The sequence below is a fragment of the Phascolarctos cinereus genome, unplaced genomic scaffold (genome assembly GCF_003287225.1).
Source record: "Phascolarctos cinereus isolate Bilbo 61053 unplaced genomic scaffold, phaCin_HiC Scaffold_4;HRSCAF=312, whole genome shotgun sequence".
Taxonomy (NCBI): Eukaryota; Metazoa; Chordata; class Mammalia; order Diprotodontia; family Phascolarctidae; genus Phascolarctos; species Phascolarctos cinereus.
In genome coordinates this window covers 135,063,205-135,087,651 of record NW_027555847.1, presented here as the reverse complement: position 1 = coordinate 135,087,651, position 24,447 = coordinate 135,063,205, and the positions used below count along the sequence as shown (strand labels likewise).

The 24,447-nt window shown below is 46.6% G+C and overlaps 2 protein-coding genes across 5 annotated transcripts in view; both read left to right on the top strand.

Annotated features, from left to right (window-relative positions):
- Nucleotides 1-14,374, top strand: part of ARHGDIG (Rho GDP dissociation inhibitor gamma) — a 30,349-nt gene extending 15,975 nt beyond the window's left edge. For all 4 annotated transcript variants that reach the window (XM_021006859.2, XM_021006856.2, XM_021006858.2 and 1 more), the window contains exons 2-6: nt 5,968-6,147; nt 12,237-12,320; nt 12,558-12,634; nt 12,952-13,015; nt 13,324-14,374. In XM_021006859.2, coding sequence (XP_020862518.1) covers nt 5,973-6,147; nt 12,237-12,320; nt 12,558-12,634; nt 12,952-13,015; nt 13,324-13,523 — 600 coding nt within the window. In that variant the 5' untranslated portion in view covers nt 5,968-5,972 and the 3' untranslated portion in view covers nt 13,524-14,374. The remainder of the gene's footprint in view (nt 1-5,967; nt 6,148-12,236; nt 12,321-12,557; nt 12,635-12,951; nt 13,016-13,323) is intronic.
- A 377-nt stretch (nt 14,375-14,751) lies between these two features.
- On the top strand, nt 14,752-23,740 carry PDIA2 (protein disulfide isomerase family A member 2). The gene is made up of 11 exons (XM_021006794.2): nt 14,752-15,091; nt 16,734-16,940; nt 19,046-19,179; nt 19,438-19,575; nt 19,735-19,851; nt 20,521-20,646; nt 20,744-20,938; nt 21,347-21,467; nt 21,677-21,858; nt 22,596-22,697; nt 23,607-23,740. The coding sequence occupies exons 1-11, from the start codon at nt 14,860-14,862 to the stop codon at nt 23,649-23,651; spliced, it is 1,599 nt and encodes a 532-aa protein (XP_020862453.1). The 5' UTR covers nt 14,752-14,859; the 3' UTR covers nt 23,652-23,740.
- The last annotated feature ends 707 nt before the right edge of the window (nt 23,741-24,447 follow it).

Sequence of the window (24,447 nt, the reverse complement as noted above, 5' to 3'; positions counted from 1 at the left end):
CTTTCTAGGTCCTTCTCTACTTTGGACAGATGAATTTCAGGATCCTCAAATGTTTCTTCCCCTTTCACTTTGTTCCCAGTGCTAGGAACAGAGGGATTTCTACCTGCCGTGATTCTAGTTCTTGGCTAATCTGGAACTGATAAGATCACGCTTCTTCTTTAGTTTTTGCCCGCTGGGAACTAACAATCTAATCAAATGGTGTTTAGTAAAGTGCTCAATAAAATGAATGGATTGTTGAAAGAATATTTGGGAAAATGAAGACTTCCTTCATTCTATGCCATCTTCACATATCCTAGAATGGAAAGGGCTATCTAGCCCAAGTGCCCCATTTGAAGTGACTTGCTGAGGGTCACACATGCTTTTGCAGCACAGCCAAGACTAGAACTGAGGTCTCGACTCCCAGTCTTTCTACCATACTCCTTCCTCTTATGGGGAGGCTGAGAAAAACACAGGATTATTGATCTACAGATGGAAGGAAGCTCAGAAGTTGGTCCGACCAACTTACTTTAAAATACACACACACACACACACACACACACACACACATACATATATATACATATATATACATATACACACACATATATATACACATACATACACACACACACATACATATATATGTTTTGAAGTGATGAACTGGTCTAACCATTCTGGAGAACAACTTGGAACTAGGCTCAAAGGGCTATAAAACCGTGCATACCCATTGATCCAGCAATATTGCCTCTAGGTCTGTATCCCAAAGAGATCAAAGAAAAAGGACTTAAGTGTACAAAAAATATTTTTAGCAGCTCTTTTTGTGGTGGCTAAGAATTGAAAATTGAGGAGATGCCCGTCAATTGTGGAATGGTTGAACAAGTTGTAGTATATGATTGGTATGGCATATTATTGTGCTATAAGAAATAATGGGCAGGTTGCTTTCAGAAAAACCTAGAAAAACTTACATGAATTGATGCAAAGTGAAATGAGTAGAACCAGGAGAACATTGTACACAGTAACAGCAATATGGCATGATGATCATCTGTGAATGACTTAGCTATTCTCAGCAATGCAGTGATCCAAGACAATTCTGAAGGACTTATGATGAAAAATGCAATCCATCTCCAGAGAAAGAACTTAGAAAAGCCTGAATACAGATGGAAGCATGCTTTTTCTTTACTCTTTATTTTTCTTGGTTCTTTTTGTTTGTGTTTTCTTTCACAACATGACTGACATGGACATTTTTTAAAACTCTCTGTGTGTGTATACATATATATATATGTATGTATGTATATATATATATATGTATGTATTTCAATTAACTAAGACTTATTTTCTCTCTCATTGGACTATGGATCACATCAAGAAACTAATGACTAAGGGGCATTATTCCCTGGATGTTTGGAAAAAGAATAATAAAACCCTTCTAACCAATACCTATAGTCAAGCAAAACAAATTTCTGCATTGACCAAAATGAACACCTCGTTCTGCATCTTGAGCCTCTGTCAGGAGGTTCATAGCATTTTTCCTCACTGTGGGTGGTCATTACACAAATCAGTATTCTTAACTCTTATTATTAGTTAAACCTTTCAAAGTTGTTTATCTATGCAGTGTTGTTATTGTATACATTGTTCTCAGGTCTGCTCACTTCACTCTGTATCAGTCCATATATATCTCCCCAGGTTTTTCTGAAACTATCCCCTTCACCCTTTCTTACAGCACAATAGTATTCCATTATATTCATTTCCCATAATTTGTTCAGTCATTCCCCAATTAATAGGCACCCCTTTATGTTCCACTTCTTTTCCACTATAAAAAAGGGCCACTGTCAATGTTTTTGTACATTTTCCCCTTTCTTTGATCTCTTTGGAGGGTAGAGGCCTGGTAATGGCGTTCTTGGGCCAGAGGATGTGCAGAGTTTAATGACTTTTTGGGCATAGTTCCAAATTGATTTCCATCGTTGGCTGGACCAGTTCACAGCTCCACTAAACAAAGCATTAATGCGATCACCTTATTTTAGGGATGAGGAACATTAGGCCTAAGGAGGTTACAGGACTTGTCCAAGGTCACACAGAGTAATTGTCAGGGGTGGAAAGTGAACCTAAGTCTTCTAACTTTAGAACTAGTTCTCTTCCTGTACTGTCCTGTTTTCCTTGGGGCCTAGGCTGGGGAGAGATTGGGTTGAGGAGGTAGTCAGCTCTGTGTGTGTGTGTGTGTGTGTGTGTGTACTTACTAAAGAGGAGATAAGGGCCCTCTTGCCCCAGGGAGCCCTTCCTCTATTTCTGAGCCCAAGAGTCCAGGCCCCATGCCAAACGTTATTGGGGAAGGGATATGTAGACTGGAGGATGAGGGAAAGGTGGTTGGAGAGTCCCTGCAACTAGGAATTCTTCCTCCCAAAACATTAGAATAATCATTTGCTCTTTTTTTAGGACAGAGGTTAAGGCTTATAATAAAAATAGCTAGCATTAATATAGCCCTTTAATTTTTGCAAAGCACTTTCCATATATTATCTCATTTTATCCTCACAACAATCCTGTGAAATAGGTGCTATTACTATCCCCACTTTGCAATTAAGTCAACAGGCATTTATTAAGCTCCTTCTGAATAATTTGGAGGTAATCTCAGAGGGGACAGAGATTAAATGATTTATCCAGGGTTACACAATTAGTATCTGAGGCAGGATTTGAACTCTGGTCTTTCTCTTTGGAAGTACAGCATTCTATCCACTACACCACTCAGCTGTCTGAGAATTAATCTTTTCCTTCATTTTATAGACCTCTGGATCACTTAACTCTTGCCCTTACCATGCCAAGTATTTATCATGACCCTATGAGAAGCATTGTCTTCCCTTTCCTGGTCCTTGGAAAGGGTGGAACAATGGAAATTGCAGTGGCTTTTGAGTCAAAGGACCTGGGTTCAAATTCTGCTTCTGATGCTTCTAATGGGACATCTGCCAAGTCTTTTAACCTCCTTAAGCCTCTGTGTCTTCATCCGTAAAATGAACATTGGATTAGATGACCTTTGAGGTCCCTTTCAGGGCTAAATCTATGAATTTCTGAAGGGAAGGACTTAAGACAGCCTGGGATTTATTTTGATAGGCGATATCATGGGAGACTAGCCTTTGCTAGTCTCCCCTCCTTCCACTAGGCCAGCTGCATCTCTGGGCCATATGCCCGGCCCAGTGCTCCTGGAATCCCTGGCACATAGGGATGTGCTGGCTGAATGAATGGGTACAGTCTCAGCTGGGAGGCACCTTAGAACAAAGAATGATGGACCTAGTCCTCAATCCCTCTTCCTCAGATTGTCATGTATGACCAGGCGTGGTGGTAGGTAGATGCTTGTAATCCCAGCTACCAGGAAGGATCTCTTGAGCTCGGGAGTTCTGAGCTAGAGTGGTCTATACTGATCTTTAGTCCACACTAAGCTCATCAATATGGTGGAGCTCCTAGGAAGGGGAGTGGGGCACTGGGTTGCCCAAGGAGGGTTAAACCAGTCCAGGTCAGAAATGGAGCAAGTCAACGTTCCTGTGCCAGTCAGTAGTAGGTTTGAGCTCATGTCCCTGGATGATGAGAAAGCCCAGTCTTAAAAAAAAATACACACACACACACACACACACACACACACACACACGTGTGTGTGTGTGTATCACTGCTATACTTTTTACATGTTGTTATCTACCAGCACTCCCAGGAGAATTTAAGTTCCTTGAGGGCAGGTACAGTTTTTCCTTCTGTCTTCATATCCTCATTACTTAGCACAGGGATCTATCTTTACATTCTGGCCAAAATCCTGATGGCCTTTCCTTCCCAGATAAAATTTTAATAGTATTATTTTTTACTAGGTAAAGAGGCCATTTTCTGCCTCATTTCTTACTAAGTCTTAATCACTAGATGGGTGTATTGCTTTAGTCAGACTGAGACCTGTTAAAGACCTTTAGCTTAGCTAAAGGCCAAGGTTCCCCACTGCATCCTGGCTGTCTCTAGTCATCCTGATCTATATCTTGCCACTGGACCCAGGTGGCTCAGGAGGAGAAAGTGAGTCTGGTGACTTGGCACAATCTTATTCACTTGTACGTTATGGCATCACTTCCCTGATGTCATGGTCCTCTTCAGGAGAACGTAGGACAGACAACAACCATAACAACAAGATGACAAGTAATAAATGCTTTTCAATTTGGATTACATGGGACCTTAAAAGAAAGAATGTTAGAACTGGGAGGGACCTTGGATATGATCTGATCCATCTCGTCATTTTATGGATATGAATCATCAGGCTCAAAGAGGAGTTGTCCAGATGGGGCAGCTAGGTGGCACAGTGGATAGAGCACTGGCCCTGGATTCAGGAGGACCTGAGTTCAAATCCGACCTCAGACACATAACACTTAATAGCTGTGTGACCCTGGGCAAGTCACTTAACCCCATTGCCTACCCACCCCCCCAAAAAAAAACCACAACAAAAAACAAACAAACAAACCCAGTCAGGCCTCCTGACTTCCTAGCCCAGGCTCTTTCCATCACAGCAAGGTCCTTGAGTTCACAGTTCATTTGGAAAGAGAACTTGTTCAGTTGTTTTCAGTGTGTCTGACTCTTTGTGACCCCATTTGGGGTTTTCTTGGTGAAGACAGTGGAATGGTTGGCCATTTCCTTCTCCAGCTCATGTTACAGATGAGGAAACTGAGGTAAACAGGGTTAAGTGACTTGCCCAGGGCCATATAGCCAATAAGTGTCTGAGGCCAGATTTGAACTCAGGAAGATGAGTCTTCCTGACTCAGAAACCAGCACTCTGTCCACTGCGCCCCCTATCTGCTTAGAAGAACTTTACAGAAAGGTTAAAAAGAGATGGCTTTATAGGTGTTTAGACTTCAGGGTGGGGAACCTGCAGCCTCAAGGCCACATGTGGCCCTCTAGGCCCTCAAGTGTGGCCCTTTGAATGACTCCAAACTTCACAGAACAATCCCTTTGAGGACCTGAGGATCCACTTTGCCACACTTGAGGACCTAGAGGGCCACATGTGGCCTCGAGGCTGCAGGTTCCCCACCCCTGGTTTAGAGAAAGAGAGGCCCTCAGGGTCAACCTGGGAAAGCTTTCTGGAAGAGGTGAGCTGTGTGACAGAAGTGAAGAGTAGAGGGCAGGAGAATGAGGAAGGCAAAAACAATTCAGGGAATGTTGAGGTGACATCAGGCTGAAGAGGAGGACGGCAGTAGGAGATCAGTGGAAGATTTAATTGCTCTGTCTCTCCCATTGCCCCCTTCTCTCCACCACCCTTGGTTCAGGCCCTCATTGACTCTCGCTGGCACTCATTTTAGGTGCCATCTTCTATAAGAGATATATTTCCCTCTCACCCCCAGATGTTAGTGCCCTCTCCCCAGATTACCTTGTACTATTTTGTGTGCATTCATATGTGTGTGTGTATATATAGATATATGTACACATACATATATACACACATACAAACACACGCACATATATATTTATACATTTATACATATACATACATGCAGACAGGCAGTAAGGCGGTGCTTAGAGCGTTAGACATTGGAGACAAGAAGTCCTGAGTTCAAATTCTGCCTCAGATATTTCCTTATCTCTATGATAAAGGGCAAGTCACTTAACCTCTCAGCCTCAGTTTACTCCTCTGTAAAATGGGAATTATAATAGCACCTGTCTCCCAGGAGTTTAAGGATCAAAGGAGATAACATGTAAAGCATTTTGTAAGCCTTGAAATACCATGCAAGTGCCAGTTATTGTCATATACCTACATATGTGCGATAGCTAGAATATAAACTCCTTGAGAGCAAGTTTTGGCTTTGTGTCCCCCTGCACCTATCATAGTGCCTGGCACATAGTAGGTACTTAATAAATGCTTATGGGTTGATTGGGTAGGTAGGAGGGGCTGAGGATGCAGAAGTCCTCGAGCGTCAAGATCCGATGGTCACCCCAGGGTCTCTCCTCCCTGCCTGACAATCTTCCTTTTGTTCTCCCAAACAGATTTCATGGCGGACAAGGAAGGCATCCGGGCTGCCCATGAGGAAGACCTGGATGAGGTGGACTTGAACTACAAGGCTCCAGAGAAGAAGACTCTGCAGGAGATCCAGCAGCTGGACCAAGACGATGAGAGTCTAACCAAGTACAAGCAGGCCCTGTTGGGGCCCATTCCTGAGGCTGTGGGTAGGAGGCTGGGGCTGGGGGGGGCACACCGGCCTCAGGGACGCCGGGGCTGGGGGGGCACGCCGGCCTCAGGGACGCCGGGGCTGGGGGTGGGGCACGCTGGCCTGAGGGACCAGAGGCTCAGGGGTGTCCGGGCTGGGGGGGCACACCGGCCTGAGGGACGCCGGGGTTGGGGGGGCACACTGACCTCAGGGACGCTGGGGCTGGGGGGGGGCACGCCGGCCTCAGGGACGCCGGGGCTGGGCACACCGGCCTCAGGGATGCCGGGGCTGGGGGGGGCACACTGGCCTGAGGGACCAGAGGCTCAGGGGTGTCCGGGCTGGGGGGGCACACCGGCCTGAGGGATGCCAGGGCTGGGGGGGCATACTGGCTTCAGGGACCAGAGGCTCGGGGTGGTGGGGCAGGCATGGCAGAGGGCAGGGGATGGGGACAAAGGAGTCTAGAGCACCAAATATCAGACTGACAGACTCCACATAGACTGAGGGTGGGAAATCAGGTGGCTAGGTAGATTTTAGAGATGGGGCATTGGGAAACCCCTCTGGGCCCAGTAACCAAAAACAAAACTTCTTGGTGTTTCCCCTAGCTCCCCTCTGACTCCAGTTCATGAAGAAGGGCTTGCCCTAAGCCCTTGTTCTTCCCCTCTCCCCTCCCCCACCCCCAACATACCTAGAGAATCCTAGGATCTAGAAGGTGGAAGAAACTTGAATATCATTTAGTCTCAGTGCTTTTATTTTATAAATAAGGAAACAGAAGCACAGAGAATGTTTTCTCCGAGGCTACACAGGAAGTAGGAGGGTCACATTCAAACTCAATTCTTCTGACTCTTAACACCTGTTTTTCATTCACCATATCATACACTAATACCTACAGGAAATAGGCACCAGGTCCAGACCCACCTCTATTTGCCCTAACGCACTAGTGGGTGGCCAAGCCTAGGTCAGAAATGACTCGAACCAGAGGCAGGAATGAGACCCTGATCCTGGAATCTGGTGGCCTCTTGACTCACCTTGGGCAACTTGGAGACTTGGGGGGGGGGGCGGGGGGGCATTGTTTAGCCTAGAGAAGAGATGCTTTATGGGAGGTAGAGGAAACTAAGTGGTACCGTGGTGGGCCTGGAGTCAGGAAGACCTGAGTTCAAATCCAGCCTGACTCTAGCTGTGTGACCTTGGGCAAATCACTTAACCTCTCTCTGTCTTAGTTTCCTCAACTGTAAAATGGGGATAATAATAACACCTACTTCCCAGAGTTGTTGTGAAGATCAAATATTTGTCAAGTTTTTTGCCAACCTTAAAGCACTATATAAATGCTAGCTGTTTTATTATTATTATTATTATTATTAAATCACATAGAAGAGAGAGATCAGATTTGCTTTACTTGGAAGACAAAGACAAAGCTGGGGGCAGTAGGTAGAAGCAACAGAAAGGCAAGATTTCAGCTCCATATAAAGAAAACAATTCCCAATAATTAAAACTATGCAAAAACGGAACAAGGTGCTTGGCAAAGTACTGAGCTCCCCATCACTAGAGGGCTTCAGGCAAAGGCTGGATGACCGCTTGGTGGAGATGTTGCTGAGGGGATCCCTGCTCAGGTACAGGTTAGGCTGGAGGGGTCTCTGGGGTCTCAGGATTCACATGCTGCAAACTCTTAGAGCCTCTGCCCCCAGCTCCTGAGCTCTGTCCCGGCTTTCTTAGCTGCTCCCCAATCCAAACACATACATAGTTCTTTACAAAGAGCCTGTCTTCTTAACAGGACTTGGGGAAGGAGAAGAACCTATCTCCCTAGGGGCCAGGGGCCAGGGTGTGTCCAAAAAGACAGAGAAGAGGCCCCTCCGGAGAAGCATTAGATTGTGAGCTCCATGAGGGCAGGAACTGTTTTCTGCCTCTTTTTCTATGCTCAAAGCTTGGCACAGGGCCTGGCACCAAGTAGGCACTTAAGGTTTATTGATTGACTGACTGACCAGCAGGACAGAGCAGATTCATCAGGATGAATTCAGTCCACTAGGCCAGGAAGCATTGATTGAGCCACCCAGAGTGTCTAGTCCTGGACCTTACTGCCTTGTGTAGGTTTCTTGGGCTCTGGAACCAGTCCAGGTTCCTTTGCACACAGTAGGGGCTTACTAAATATTTGTCATACTGCTCTGATTTTTGTGCTCAGAACCACTTACTAAACTTCCCTGACCACTGAACCACAGCCCCAGTCCTGTCCCTTCTCTCTCCTGAACCCCTTGACTTCAGAGATCAGTTGTAGTCATACCATTCAAACCTTAATGACCTGCCCACACCCCTGCAATTGTTATTTTTTGGGTGTCTGTTTCAAGCATCCCTCTTTCCCTTCTTCCTGTTTCAGCACCTTCCAGACCATAGTAGTCATTTTTCTAGGCTTCACTTTCTAGTTGAAGAGTTCTTTAAGTTGAAGAGAGGCATTGTGGCATAATGGATGGAGGGCTGGCTTTGAAGTCAGGGCGGCATGGATTTGGATCCTGCCTCTGACATATACTACCTGTGTGCCACAAGCCAGTCTCCTAATCCCTCAGCTAGAGGCAGCTAGGTAGCAGTGAATAGAATGCTGGGCCCAGGGTCGAGAAGATCTGAGTTTAAATTTAGCCTGAGACACTTACTAGGTGTGACTACTGTATGCCTCAGTTTCCTCAATTGTAAAATGAGGTCAATAAAAGCATCTATCTGTCAGGCTTGTTGTACAGATCAACTGAGATAATATTTGTAGGGTGCCTGGAACATTGTAGGCACTTAATAAATATTTGTTTTCTTCCTTACTTCTCAGGATCTCAGGCAGCTAAGACAGAAGTTCTTAAGTCAGGGTTCATGGACCGTTCTGAGTGGGTGGTGGATAGATTTCAGGGAATCCACAAACTTGGATGGGAAAAAAAGTACATCTTTATTTCAATAGAATTTATTTTCTTTGTAATTCTATTTATTTTATCTTATTCATTTAAAACCATGATTCTGAGGAGTCCCTAGGCTTTACCAGATTGCCCAGGGGGTCCAGGATACAAAAAAAAAGTAAAGATCCCTTGGTCTAAGACTCTTTTTTAAAAAATTAATTTATTTTTAGTTTTCAACAATCACTTCCACATGCTTTTGAGTTTTAAATTTTCTCCTCCTTCCTTCCCACCTCTCTCCCCAAAGATGTGTGCAATCTGACATAGGCATTACATATACATTCCTATTAAATATATTTTCACATTAGTCATGTTGTAAAGAAGAATTAGAACCAATAGGAGGAGCCACAAGAAAGAAGAAACAAAACAAAACAGAAGGAAAAAAAGAGTAAATAGTATGCTTCAATCTGCATTCAAACTCCGTAGTTCTTTCTCTGGGTGTGGATAGCATTTTTCATCATAAGACTTTTGGAGATGTCTAAGATCCTTGCGTTGCTGAGAAGGGCTCAGTCTATCAAAGTTAGTCATCACATGATGTGACTGTTAACTGTGTACAATGTTCTCCTGGTTCTGCTCACTTCACTCAGCTTCAATTCGTGTAAGTCTTTCCAGGTTTTTCTGAAGTCTGTCTGCTCCTCATTGCTTAGAGCACAATGGTATTCCATTACATTCATATACCACAACTTGCTCAGCCAAAAATTGATGGGCATCCTCTCAATTTCCAATTCTTTGCCACCACAGAAAGAGCTGCTGTAAATATTTTTGTACATGTGGGTCCTTTTCCTGTTCTTATGATCTCTTTGGGATACAGCTCTAGAAGTGCTATTGCTGGGTTAAAGGGTAGGTGCATTTTTATAGCCCTTTGGGCATAGTTCCAAATTGCTTTTCAGAATGTTTGGATCAGTTCACAACCCCATCAACAATGCACTAGTGTTCCAATTTTCCCACATCTTCTCCAACATTTATTATTTTCCTGTTTTGTCATGTTAGCCAATCTGATAGGTGTGATGTGGTACCTCAGAGTTGTTTTGATTTGGGTTTCTCTAATCAATAGTGATTTAGAACATTTTTTCATATGACTACAGCTTTAATTTCTTCTTCTGAGAACTGCCTGTTCACATCCTTTGATCATTTATCAATTGGGGAATGACTTGTACTCTTACAAATTTGACTTAGCTCTCTATATGCTTTAGAAATGAGGCCCTTATCAGAGACGCTGGTTGTAAAAATTCTTTACCAGTTTTCTGCTTCCTTCCTAATCTTGGTTGCATTGGCTTTGTTTATGCAAAAACTTTTCAATTTAATATAATCAAAATTATCTTTTTTGCATTTCATAATGTTCTCTCTTTCTTGTTTGGTCACACATTCTTCTGTTCTCCATAAATCTGACAGGTAAACTATTCCTTGCTCTCCCAGTTTGCTTATAGTATCAGCCTTTATATCTAAATCATGTAGCCATTTTGACTTTATTTTGGTATATGGTGTAAGATTTTGATCTATGCCTAGTTTCTGCCATACTCTTTTCCACTTTTCCCAGCAGTTTTTGTCAAATAGTGCATTCTTATCCCAGAAGCAGGGTCCTTGGGTTTATCAAACAGTGGATTACTATAGTCATTGACTACTGTGTCTTGCATACCTAACCTATTCCACTGATCCACCACTCCATTTCTTAGCCAGTTCCAAGTAGTTTTGATGATTGCTGCTTTATAATACAATTTAAGATCTGGAATGTCAAGGCCACCTTCTCTAGCATTTCTTTTCATTAGTTCCCTTGATATTCTGGACTTTTTGTTCTTCCAAATCTTGTTATTTTTTCTAGTTCTGTAAAATAATTTTGGTAGTTTGGCATGGTACTGAATAAGTAAATTAACTATGTAGAATTGTCGTTTTTATTATATTAGCTTGGCCTACTCATGAGCAACTGATGTTTTTCCAATTATTTAGATCTAACTTTATTTGTGTGAAAACTGGTCTAAGACTCTTAAGTTGTAGCTCTGTCTCTCTTTAGTGGAGACGGCTCTAGATCACAGAGTTCTAGATATTCCTAGTCTAGGCAAGGAGTATCAAATTCAAATAGAAAAGGGATTCCCATGTGCATGCTGATTTAGAAAACCCTGTATTAACATTATCTGTGTTCTATTGTAGTTGTATTTTTTTTTGGTTAAATATTTCCCAGTTGCATTTTAATATAGTCAAAGGCTGTGATGCTGCCAGGTTGAAAAAATTTTCACAAAGAAAATATATAAATTCTGAAATGATACATCTAAGGAATATAAACTCCAGTAAAATGTAAGTTCCTTGAGGGCAGGTACTGGTTCATTTTTATCTCTCCTCCCTCCCACCCCTTTCTTGGCATGTAGTAGACATTTGACAAATATTTGTTGATTTGAATTTAAATGAGTTGAAAGGAAGGCAATTAGACATGTGACTAACAAAAATCTACCTAGTCGCAAACTTCCCTTGATATCATATCTAGCTTAATTTCTCTAGGCCCAGCTATCATGATCTGAGGTTTGGCCCATCTGGATGCCTCATGGTCCCTAGTGAGAACAGTAACCTCCCTTGAAAAGCCAGTTTTGGAATTCACCTACTTAGACTTCCTGCATTTAAACCATTGGTCTATTTTTTCATTCCCAGAATCCTCTTGATGGCGTGGCTGGGGGTGGTTCTCTGCCCTTTGTAGGTAGTAGCTCCCTTTTGCCATCCAGGGAAAATTAAAAGCACAGCTTGTTCAGACAGGATTTTTCCTCACCTAAAAAATAAAAATCAAACCACTCGACTCACCCTCCCCACCCCCCCCATCCCAAGTTCACAACTGACACCCCCTTCCTTTTTTATTGGGTACAGTAGGAGACAAAACCATGTCTTTCAGGGAGCTTCTGGTCTGGGGGACCAGAGACCCACAGAGAAAGATAACCATAGTACAGAACAGTGGGGTCTGAGGGGGTCCAGAGGAGGGAGAGTGAATGGGGATTGGGAGGTTTCCTGGAATGGGAGGACCTCAGCTGGGCCCTGGAGGATATGGACAACCAGAGGAGGAGGGATAAGCATATTCTGGATTGGAGTAATAGTTCAGAAACAGCAAAAAGACTGGTGATAGGAAAGGGGTCATTAAGGGACTGTAGGCTATAATATCCTCCCCTCACATATAACCCCTGTTCCCAACTACCCTGCTCTTTCTGTACCTCAGATCCCAGCCTCCCCAATGTGCAGGTGACTCGGCTGACCCTGGTATGTGAACAGGCCCCTGGACCCATCACCATGGACCTGACAGGTGATCTTTTCCTCCCACTTTGTGTTGCGTGTTATAAGGGAGAGAAATAGGAATAAAAAAGACCCATGAATTGCCTTCCAGGAAGCTTCCAATGAGTACCCTATACCTCCTTATCCCACCTCTAGTCCCTGGACAGTGAGGGCCTCTCACCCCTGTCACTATGGAAACCCCCGTCTGTCCCCAAAGGCCCAGCAAAGGGCAGCCTGACTCCCAGCCCTGTTTCTCTCGCCTACACAGGGGACCTGGAATCTCTCAAGAATCAAGTGTTTGTGCTGAAGGAAGGTGTGGATTACAAGGTGAAGATTTCCTTTAAGGTAAGACCCAGCTCAGATCCCCTGCCTCAGTCCTGGATGTCGGTTGTAATGGGTGTTCCCCCTTGATCTCTACCACAGTACCCAGAAGTGATTAATCCTTTCTGAGGCCTTGCCCCTTAAGCGCAGTCTTGGGGGTCCTTGGTTTCCAGGCATGTTGCTAGAGTGCCCAGATATCCACCCTCTTTGGTTTCAGACTTTCCAAGTGGCTCCGGCTGTACTCCTGTCTGTTGCCCTAGTGGGAAATCCTAACTCTAGTCCATTTCCAGTTCCAAAGACCCCTTTTCTTTGACTTAGACCACCCTCTCACTTGCCTGCAGGTCAACAAGGAGATTGTCTGTGGCTTGAAGTATCTGCATCACACCTACCGCAAAGGGCTACGAGGTAAGGCCAGCCACAGGCACTAGAATGGGGGCTGGGGGCCTCAGGATTCTGGCATCCATTACTACCATCCTCACTTTCCTTAGAACTGCCTGGGGGCAGAGCCCTCTACTGGACCCTGGAGGGAGAAAGGGGAGACAGCATGGTCCCCCGACCTCAGGATCACGCCAGTCCAAGGAGAGAGCCCCTATCATTGGGGAGGGCTTGTACTGAATGGGGGGGGGATAGTCCTGCCTTCTAGAAGCCCCAAGTCTGAGGTGGGTAGGCAGGGCAGTCTCCATAGACAGCTCCTGACCGTATCTTATCCACAGTGGACAAGGCCGTGTACATGGTGGGGAGTTATGGGCCAAGGACAGAGGAGTATGAGTTTCTGACGCCCATGGAGGAAGCCCCCAAGGGTCTACTTGTTCGAGGCACCTACCACATCAAGTCCTTCTTCACGGATGATGACAAAACAGACCATCTCTCCTGGGAGTGGGACCTCAACATAAAGAAAGACTGGAAGGACTGACCCCCACCCCCCTATCCAACCCCTCTAATCCCTATCCCACCTGCACCTGCCTCAGCCTCCATTGGGGTCTAAGGTCACCCTTGGGCCAGGCTGGCAGGGACCTTGCTAGTGGGGCTGAGAGCCCATAATTGGAGCACTAGGTGTGGGTCCCCCCTTCCTTTATCCCTCCCATTTCGGGGCCTTCCTCTGGCCTCCAGCAACACCCTTAGCCCGGGAAGGGGCTGCATCCAACTTCTTCCCTCTCCAGCTCCCACCCACGCCTACCCTCTTCCTTCTCCTTGGAGGTCTCCCTCCTGGGGACCCAGCACAATTCCCCTCCCCCAATAGGGATTCCAAAGCACCTGACCTGATCCTCTTCCTCCATTACATAACTCTCCTAGCCATCCAAGCTCAGTAGGAAGGGGCAGTTCCATAATTCTTTCCCTCAACCCCATCAAAAGAACCTTTTGTGTCTGTACCAGGTTATACAAACCCTGACTCTCATCATCCCCTTACCCTGGTCCTCCCCACTCAGGGTCCAACAGTCATCTTCCTGGAGGAGGCTTCCAGGGACAGGCGGGAATAGAGTGGGGTGGAACAGGTGGGGAGCATCTTCAGCCATCCCTCCCCACCTGCCGGGGGCTTGTGTCTGTAACCAAAGCTCATCAGAATTGCCTTGTGTCCCTTGCCCTCCTCCGTCACATTCCTGTGGTGGCCCCAGCATGGCTGGGGCTGGGCTGCCTGAGAAGGAGGGGCTGTGCTCCTGCCTGTCCCCACCCCCCAGGCTGTGGGATTCCTGTCCTTGCCCCCAGTTCCCTGCTGTCTGTGTTCTCAACTGTTCCCATTAAACTTCAGTGATTTCTGTCTCTTGACTCAGGTGTATTTCTTCTCCCCACCCTGGACTCTGGGCCATCAGTACGTAGCTCCCCAGACCTTAGAGATTGTCTCCGTGTCTCTCTGTATAGGAGAGGTGGGGCTGGGGCCGAAAGACCCCGGATGGGTCCTTGAAGGAGGGAGTGTCCCTCCCCACCGAGCTAAGTCATCCTCCCTCTTTATTAAGGTCAGAGGCTATTTAGAGCCTGGTTGACAAGGCGCAGCGGGTAGAGATTGTCCCAAACCTCTCGGCTGCCCTCTCGGTGTCCCCCCCCATCCCCCCCCCCTCCAGCCCCACTTACTCCCAGAGCCTGGCCCCAGCTCCAGCCAATTCCTCTGTGGCCGGGCCTTATCTTTCCAGCCCGCACCTGGTACTGAGGCCCAGGCACTGCCACGTGGCAGCAGGTCCTTGGTCCCCCCCTTTGTTATCTGCCCCCACCCCCGTTCCCAGTGCACAGACACCAGCCAGCATTTGCTCCCAACAATGAGACTTCACTCATTCCTGCTGCTCTTTCTGCTTACTGCATGGGCCTGGGGCCTGGATGGGGAGGAGGGAGTGGAGGAGGAGGAGGAGGAGGAGGAGGCCAAAGCTCCTGAAGAGGCCAGCCCGGGACCCCCCTCTGATGAACTTCTGGAAGAGGACAACATCTTGGTCCTCACCCAACACAACTTTGCTCGGGCTCTCCGAGAACACCGCTACCTGCTGGTGGAGTTCTGTGAGTGCAGGGAATGGGGGAAGGGCTGCCCCCAGAAGACCCCCCCCACCCCCTACTCCCCAACACACTCTGAGATTGGGGGAGGGAATGAGGAGTTGAGGCTCAGGAAAAGAAGGGAGGTCCAAGGAGTCACTCGGCAGGCCTTGGGAAAGGTGGGGCTTCAGGCTGAGGGCATTAGATTGAGGTCTTGTGCAGTGCTCTGGTATGGTTCGCACCAGACCTTTGTCCTATCCAACTAGGAGATGCTGGACTTTCTAAGCCCTAAACTCAAGTCCCCAGCCTGCCACTGAATTCCTGAGAAACCTTGAATAAGTCACCCCACCCTCCACTTCTGGGCTTCTCTTTCCTCCTCTGGAAAATGAGCCCCGTGGACTCTCTGATATCTAAGGTGTCCTCCAGCTCAGATGTTCATTCTATGGTTCTTTGATCTCTATGACCCTTTCTAGCTCTTGCCTTGCCCCACTTCTGCTCTGGGGAACAGATGGGAGCAGGGGAGGACGCCAGAGTCCCTGGGCCCAGCTGCACCTTTTCCCACTGCAGAGTTAACCATGAAAATGCTGGAGGACAGCACCACCTTTTTTCTCCTCTTCACTAGTCCTCACCCAACACAAAGGGACACCCTCTCCTTCCCCTCCAACCCAGTGAGTTTGGGCAGGGGTAGGAGAGTAAAGTCCAGCCTGGCCTCCTCACAGGGCTCCCTGGCTATTTCCTTTACATCCCTTTGTAGGTCAGGCTGGGAGACCCAGAAATCAAGAACAGAAAATTAATGGGGAAGCATTGAATCAATATAACAAAGAAATGTGAGCTCCTGGAGCCACATTCAGGCAGGAAGAGCATCTGACATACAAATACACATGAACACACACACAGATGGGCAAGGACACAGCATGAGCTGCATGTACACACATACACCTCTGCACAATTCAAGGGCTGGCCTTCGTCTTCCAAGACACAGAAACCCAGCATCCTTCCAGCTCCTGGTGGGTCATCAAGAGATGCTTTCCACAGAAGGGGCCTGGCATGGGAGAGGGTGCCCAGGGAGCACAACTCTGTATGAGGAATCCCAGAGCAACTGGGATACTCCCCAGGAAGCTCTTGGGGAGCCATCAGGGATAGAAGAGAAGGAAGGGTCCATTCAGGTGAAGGTCCACCCCCTCCCTGGGACCCCTCATTGTGGAGGAGATGGACAAGGATTTTCAAAAAGCCCAGGGTTCAAAGCCTGAATCAGCTGCTTTACTTGCCTATGTGACCTAATGCAAGGGACTACTCTCTCATTGGGCCTGTTTTTCTCATCTGTAAAACGCAGGCTTCAGACCAGAGTTTCACTGACAGCCCTTCTGACTCTAGTTTCTACTATCTGTTGAGTCAGATGACAGTGAGACACTTCAGTTAAACTCACAAAGGATGGCCAGCCCCTGCGAATGATAGGATACCAAGGCAGGCTTCCAGGAGAGGATTCTTGGCCATGAATGGACAATTCAGGTGTTGACCAGAATTTGGTGGCTGGGCTGAATAACCCCACTAAAGACAAAGGAGCCAAAGAAAGTTTCTGAGTGAGAGACAAGACAAAAATAGTGGATGCAGGAAGGCTGGGGAGTTGGAAGTGGGGCCCTACTCACTGAGCTCTCCACCCACTACCCAGATGCTCCCTGGTGTAAGCACTGCAAGGCTCTGGCCCCTGAGTATGCAAAGGCAGCATCCTTGTTGAAGAATGAATCCTCAGAGCTGAAGCTGGCCAAAGTGGATGGCCCTGCGGAAATGAAACTGGTGGTAGAGTTTGGGGTGACGGGGTACCCTGTCTTCAAGTTCTTCCAGGACGGGAACAGATCCCAGCCCGTGGAGTTTACAGGTGGGGAAGGGGCCTAGGGTGGCAGGGTGGGACTTTTGTGGGGGCAAGATAAGTTTCTCAAATGGGAATGTTAACAGGGAGCAGTGAACAATTTAACCAAGATCCAGGCAGCGTGGAGCAGTAAGAGGAGCCACCAAGTGAGAGTCAGAAGGCCTGGGTTTTACCCCTGGCTTCATCATGACGTTGTGTGGCCTTGGAACAGAGTTGATCTAGAATCTCAGAGGTTTTTAACCTGGGCGCTGTGAACCTGTTTTCAAAAATGTTCTGGTAACTGCATTTCAATATAATTGCCTTCTTGGTAATCTCAAGTATTTTATTTTATACATTTTAAAAATATTATTTTTGAGGGGCAGCTAGATGGCGCAGTGGATAGAGCACTGGCCCTGGAGTCAGGAGGACCTGAGTTCAAATGTGACCTCAGACACATAACACTTACTAGCTGTGTGACCCTGGGCAAGTCATTTAACCCCAATTGCCTCACCCTTCTCCCCCAAAATAAAAAAAATATTATTTTGAGAAGTGGTCCAGGGGTTTCACCAGACTGCCCAAGGGGGCTATGACATGAAAAAGGTTAACAACCCCTGAACTAGATGACCTCTCAGGGCCCTTCTGAAGGCGCTAACATTCTAGGACTTGTCCCGAACCATCCTTTCAAAAAAGTCCATATGGGAGCCAGAAAAACCGGAAGTCCTGACTCATTCTGGCCCTGTTGATTCTTGCCTGGTAACCTTGAACCATTCCCAGAAGTGAGACCCAGGTGGTAGTGGGGGAGGAGGGAGGAGGGAGGGAACTCGGGGTTATTTCTCTTTCTGGTGTCCCTGGCTTTATTCCAAGGGCCAAGGGGAAGCTGGGGCCCTGACCCCAAAGGGGAGGAGATAGGATCAAATTTCCCTTGCTATTCCTGAAGATGTGACAGATGTGTAGGCTGGAAAATAGTCTAATCAGGTGGATTTAGCACTGATTGAATGTCTGCATCAAAAACACTAATAGCTCCAGGTCAGTTTGAAAGGAGGTCTGTAGTGGAGTGCTCTTGGGATCTCTCTTTGGACCTATTTAATTTAATATTAAATGAAATATTTGGACCTATTTAATTTTTTTAAACATTGGTGTTGATAAAGGCATAGATGATAAAGACAAAAGGCATCAATGAAATATACACACAAAAATAAAGCTGCACATGGCATACTAATTAAATTTCCAGATGGTATAAAGCTGAGAGAGTTAGTTCTTGCTAGGCTAGAACACTGGGTCAAATCTGAAAAGATGAAATCTAATAAAGATAAATGTAGAATCTAATGCTTGGGTTCAAAAAATCAACTTCAAGAGTATAATAAGGTGAGGGAGAAGGGAAATCTGGGTGCATAAGTTTCTTTGAAAAATATCTGGGATTTTGGTGGACTGCAACCTCTATCTGAGACAACTGTAACATGGTGGGCGAAAAAGACAAGCTGAGTGCACTATTAGCTGGCATTCGTAGAGGTACACCATCCAGCACTAAGGGGGTGATGGTACCACTGTCCTTTGCCCTGGGCAGATTGCATCTGGAGAATTGTGTTTGGTCCTGGGCACGTTTCAGGGAGGATGCTGGAAACCTGGAGAAAGGCCAGAGAAAAATGATCAGGTTGGGGAAGGAAGTGCCTTGAGATTAAGTCATATGAGAGTCAATTGGAGAAAAATGGGAATGTTTAGTCTGGAGAAGAAAAGACTACTTGCAAGGGATGGGGGGAAATGACATGATAAATGTCTTCAAGTATTTGGAGGAAGCTTATGTGGAAGAGGAAATGTGGGAGGGAATATGACAAGGGAAGAGGGAAGAGCTTAAATGGAAGTCTGCAGCCAGAAGGAGGAGAGTTGGGGGGAAACTGTAGAAAAACAAATTTAGGCTTGATGTCGGGAATACTTTCCTAAGAATTAGAGATACCCCAAAGTAGAATGGCCCATTTGGGGAAGTGGTGGGCTCCCCTCATTTGAGGTCTTCAAACAAAGTTGGGAGAATGGTTTACCAGGTATGTTGGACTGGGCCTTCTAATTCAGGAATGGGTTGGATTAGATAGCCCTAAGGTCTCTTCTAACTCTGGGATTTGGCATTTGGGGTTGCACTGCAGGCCCCCAGGAGGCTGAGAGCATTGTTCGTTGGCTAAAGCGACGCTTGGGTCCTGCTGCCACTCAGCTGGAGACTGAGGCTGAAGCCAGACAACTCATTGATTCACAGGACCTTGTTGTCATTGGATTCTTCAAGGTGAGCTTGGAGATTGAGTATGGGTCTTACAATCACCCCCTTCTCCATCCCTGGGGACTCAATTTTCTCACCCGTAAAATGAAGGCATTCCAACCAGATGATTTCCAAGGGCCCTACCAACTCTGACATTGTATAATCTATGGTTCCTTGCAGTTCTGACATTCCATAGTCTGTGAACTATGGAAGAACTAAGGTATGTGGGAGGTGTTGGGAAGAGGGCTGTGTTGCCCCTGGATTCATATCTAAGCATGGATGCAGGACCTCCAGGATGAAGATATGGCTGTGTTTTTGGCCATTGCAAAGGATGCTGTTGATATGACCTTTGGCTTCACTGACCGACCAGAGCTCTTCCAGAAATATGGCGTGAGTCAGGACACGGTGGTCCTCTTCAAGAAGGTAAATAAGGAAAGGCAAGAGGAGAGGATAGGTTAGGGAGGGGACTTCAAATGCCAGTGGGAGATTGGAGGCTGAGACTCATCCTTTGACCTCAGGCCACCCTGGTCCTGATCTCTCTCTTTCCCCTGTTCCTTTCTGGCCCTGGCGTGGCTGTTCCAGTTTGATGAGGGGCGAGCAGATTATCCAGTGGATGAGGAGCTAGGATTGACCCAAGCAGATCTCTCCCACTTCCTTGTTGTACATAGCATGCACCTGGTCATGGAATTCAACAGACAGGTAATGCTCCAGGCCATGTCCCTAACTCTTCTGATCATAAGAGCCAAGGGGGACAGTGAGCATCAGAAGTGATTTTTTTTGTGTGTGAAGCGATAGAGGTTAAGTGACTTGCCCAGAGTCATGCAGCTAGTAAGTGTTAAGTGTCTGAAGCTGGATTTGAACTCAGGTCCTCCTGACTCCATGCCAGAGCTCTATTCACTAAGCCACCCAGTTGCCCCGAAGAAGTGATTTTGTCAACAGAATCCCTCACACCCAAACTAATTGGATAAAAAAGGGGTATATCCATCCATCCATCCATCCATCCATCCATCCATCCATCCATCCATTCTTTTGTTTATTAATTCAGCAAGCATTTATTAAGTGTTTATTACATGCTATGCATTGGGCTGGGAGCTTGGGCTACAAAGCCAAAGAAATCCTTGATCACAAGGAGCTTAAATTATGTTGAGGGGTGGGAGGGAGGTCAGAAATAAAACGTACACAAATAAGCATTGTGTGGGAGACACTTAAGGAGATATACTTGGGAGATTTATTATAGGGTGAGATGCTGTGGGTGAGGTAGAGATATGGGGGAGAGGAAACATTGGAGAGGGAGCAACTGAAGGTAAATCAGGGAGGGATGTCGATGGGGACCCTTGGCTCTGGCTCATTCTTCCCTCTCTCCCAAAGACATCCTCCAAGATCTTTGGGGCCAGGATCCTCAACCACCTTGTGCTCTTCATCAACCAGACACTTACCCCACACAAGGAGCTTCTGACGGGTTTCCAGGAGGCTGCCCCTCCTTTCAGAGGAGAAGTATGTCGGGGAGGAAGGGATGAGGGAGATGTGGGCTGACAGGGCTGGCCTTTCCCAGTTCTCAGTGACTGGTGGCCTGGCCTGATCTGTCCCCCAGGTCTTGTTTGTTGTGGTAGATGTGGCTGGAGAGAATGACCATGTGCTACAGTACTTTGGCATGAATGCCACAGAAGCCCCAACTCTGCGCTTTATCAATATTGATACCACCAAGAAGTATTTGCCCACCACTGAGGAGATCACGGCTGCCTCTGTCACCACCTTCTGCCAAGACGTCCTTAGTGGCAAAGTCAAGGTCAGCCCCTCACAAATCTCCTTATCAGGTTTTTCTTTGTTCCTCCTACACTTTGAGAAAACCATGTGGAGGAGGGACCCCCGGGTACTCTGCTCTAGCTCTCAGCCTATTAGTGTTCCTGTTTCACAAATGGGAGCATACCAGGTCCCCATCTCAAAGTGTTATCATCAGGAGGGCTGGGTAGAAGTCAGAGTATCCTTAATCCCAGGGCTACCAGCCCACAGCTTTTACAGGCCCAGATGCCCCATACAAAACCCTGGGCATTAAATACAGGAGTCAGGTAGATTCCCATTCCCTGTGACTCTGTTTCTGTCCTCAGGAGGGTAGAGATGGGGCCAGAGCCAGTCCAGACATCTTTTCCCTTCCCCAGTACATACAGACAGCTGCTTTCCTGTCCCTTCCCAACAGCCCCAACTCCGGAGTCAGGCGATCCCACCAGACTGGGACCAGAAACCTGTCAAGGTTCTTGTAGGGAAGAACTTTGAACAAGTAGCCTTTGATGAGTCAAAGAACGTGTTTGTGAAGTTCTGTGAGTATCACTGAGGGACGGGGAAGCTCCAGCAGCTTCATTTCCTGGCCTCAGAGTCTCCCCTAGGAGACCTCAATAGTATGCCTTCCCTCTAGGGCTCTGGGAGCCTGGTCGTAGGGTCCTCCATCAGGGGTAAGGGCATCAGACTTGTGGGGGGCAATGTCTTCGGTGGTAAGGACTCTCTACACTTGTCTACCTTCCTGCCTCAGATGCGCCATGGTGTACACACTGTAAGGAGATGGCCCAGACCTGGGAGGACCTAGCAGAGAAATACAAGGACCATGAGGACATCATCATTGCTGAACTTGACTCCACAGCCAATGAGCTGGAGGCCTTTACCGTCCGGGGCTTCCCCACCCTTAAATATTTCCCAGCTGGGCCAGGCCGTAAGGTGAGACTCCAGGGACAGCCAGGGGTTGGCATACTGCTGTTTCCTGGTACACAATAGGTGCTTAATAAATGCTCAGTTGATTAAGCTGTGGCTGGGGAGGCTAGAGTGAAATCAATCCTTTCATACATCAACTGTCCCATCCTGCCCATTGAGAAGAGCCCCAGTGAGCTGGATTATCTAGCAGCTCCCTTCAGTAGCCCTCTCGACTCCCCTCTCGACAAAAGGCCATGGTGAAAAGCACCTGAGACTTGGAGTCAGGAGATCTGAGCTTGATGTAGGAACATGGTTAGTCACTTTACTGCTTATCTGTAAAATGGCACACTACTCTGAGAGCTGAACATATGCATATGCCTAACTCCACAGGGTGTGCTCCAATCCCTCCTCCCCCCACCCAATAACACCTGCCCCAGGAAAACACTTTATGAGCCTTAAATTACTATATTATTGCGACTGGTTGAAAGTGGGTCCAGCTGCCTGTGTGTCTAGAGACATAATTAGGGTTCTTTTACTTGGAGCACAATCAAGTTGGGGTCCTGGGATGGTGGCAGAGGAGGGAAGGATAGACTTAACTGGGGGGCAAGTCTCTCAGAGGATCTGTTCTCTCCTCGCCCTGGGGCAGGGGTAATGTGTGGGAGAAGGCAAGCTCTTCTGCTCTGGGTGGAGAGGGAGTGGTTTGGGGGATTGCGCTCAGCTCGGCAGGTCTCCCCCTCAGACCTCTAACTCATTTTCTCTGGCAGGTGATTGAGTATAAAAGTGCCAGGGACTTGGAGACCTTCTCCAAATTCTTAGACAATGGTGGTGTCCTGCCAGAGCCGGAGAAATCTGAGGTCCCCATCCCGGTGGGTATTCCTTCCTAATATCCCCTTCCCTTTCTTCTTCTTTCCTCTCCCCAAGATGCCTGGCATCTGCTCTGTTGGGGTCAGGGGACTCAGGCAAAGAACAATGACCTTAGTCAAGTCATTTCCTCTATTTGGTATTGTAAAATAAGAAGGTTGAACTAGATGATCTCAAACCTTAGGTATTCTATGCTCTGGAGGTGGGGTGACACAGAAAAAGGGTAAAACCCTTAGGAATAGGACCTTGGAGACTGTACCCCAATGGAAAGAACACTGGATTTTGAGTCAGCATGTTTGGGTACAAATCTCAGCTCTGCAATTTATTACCTATGTGTCTTTGTGTCTTCCCTTCTTTGGGGCTCAATTTCCTCATCTATAGAATTGGGAAGGGGAGTGGGAAGGGAAAGACCAGATGATCTATCTCTAATGTCTCTTCCAGTCTCAGCTAAATTCCTACATTCTGCAAGGAGCCTTTCCCAGTCTTCCTTAATCTCAGTCTTCCCTCCGCCGAGATTACCTCCAATATACATGCCATATGTATCTTTATTTTTATACTATATATCTTTTTATTTTATTCTATATTCTTCTTTATGTAAATTCTATATCTACCTTATATATCATTATATATTTATATGATATATCTTCTTTATTTTATTCTATATTATATTCATATTATTCTTTATATATTCTATATCTATTTTATAGATCATCATATATATCTTCTTTGTACATAGTTGTCTGAATGTTGTTTCATTCATTAGATTGTGAGCTCCTGGAGAGCTGGGGTGGCTTTTTGTTGATTTGTTTTTTGGCCTATTTAATCACTAAAATTTAGCACAGTGCCTGACGCATAGTAGGTGCTATTAAATTAATAAATACTGGTTGACTGACTGACACTTTTTTTCTTCCCAGGAGGCTGGAGCCAATAACAGCAAAGAGCACAAAGATGAATTGTAGTTGGCCTCTTCCCTATCCTCAGCCACTCATCCCAGAGGTCCTGGAGAATTCAGAACTTTTAAATTAAATCACCTTGGCCCTTGACTTCATTCTGCTTTTCCCTCTCCTCATTCTCTCAGGCACCTAACATCTCTTCATTTATCCTGTTCCCTTCCCCACTTCTTGGTGTCTTGGGTAGGGTTCTTGGGGGGAGAAGCAGGCGGAGATGTGAGTAATGGGGGAGAAGTCTGATCGAGTGGAGAACAGATAATACCAAGATAATTTGAAGCCTTCCATAATGAAGGGCTTCCATAATAAAAGTTTTGAGCCCAAGATTATCCCTGATGCTTGTGGGGAGGGGGGAGAGAAAGGAAAGGAGAGGTCCTTATTTTTTTTTTTAATTTATTGTTTTTTTTTAATTTTTAGGCAATTGGGGTTAAGTGACTTGCCCAGGGTCACACAGCTAGTAAGTGTTAAGTGTTTGGCCTGAGGCTGGATTTGAACTCAGGTCCTCCTGACTTCAGGGCTAGTGCTCCACCCACACCACCTAGCTGCCCCAAGGAGAGGCCTATCAGTGGAGGCTAGTTCAGGTATTGTCGGGACAACCCTGGTCCAGTTCCCTCAGGCTTGTTTTTTTCTCTGCTTTGTAGTCCCTCTGTCAAGGGACACACCTTCATCCATGGGAGCTGGAGACCTGGAGGTGGAGAATTTAGACATTAGCTGAGTCTATCTTGACTCCCTTTCTGATCTACACAGACCCTTCCCCTTTAGTTGGGAGGGCTTTGTGCAGCTGAGTTCTGGCAGGATTGTAAAGGAT

Excerpts from the sequence above, each read along its gene's own strand:
- PDIA2 (XM_021006794.2), top strand. The coding sequence starts at position 14,860 with ATGAGACTTCACTCATTCCTGCTGCTCTTTCTGCTTACTGCATGGGCC. Across the intron at positions 19,576-19,734 it reads CGGTGGTCCTCTTCAAGAAG|TTTGATGAGGGGCGAGCAGA; the intron begins GTAAATAAGGAA and ends TGGCTGTTCCAG. Across the intron at positions 20,647-20,743 it reads CCCCTCCTTTCAGAGGAGAA|GTCTTGTTTGTTGTGGTAGA; the intron begins GTATGTCGGGGA and ends TCTGTCCCCCAG.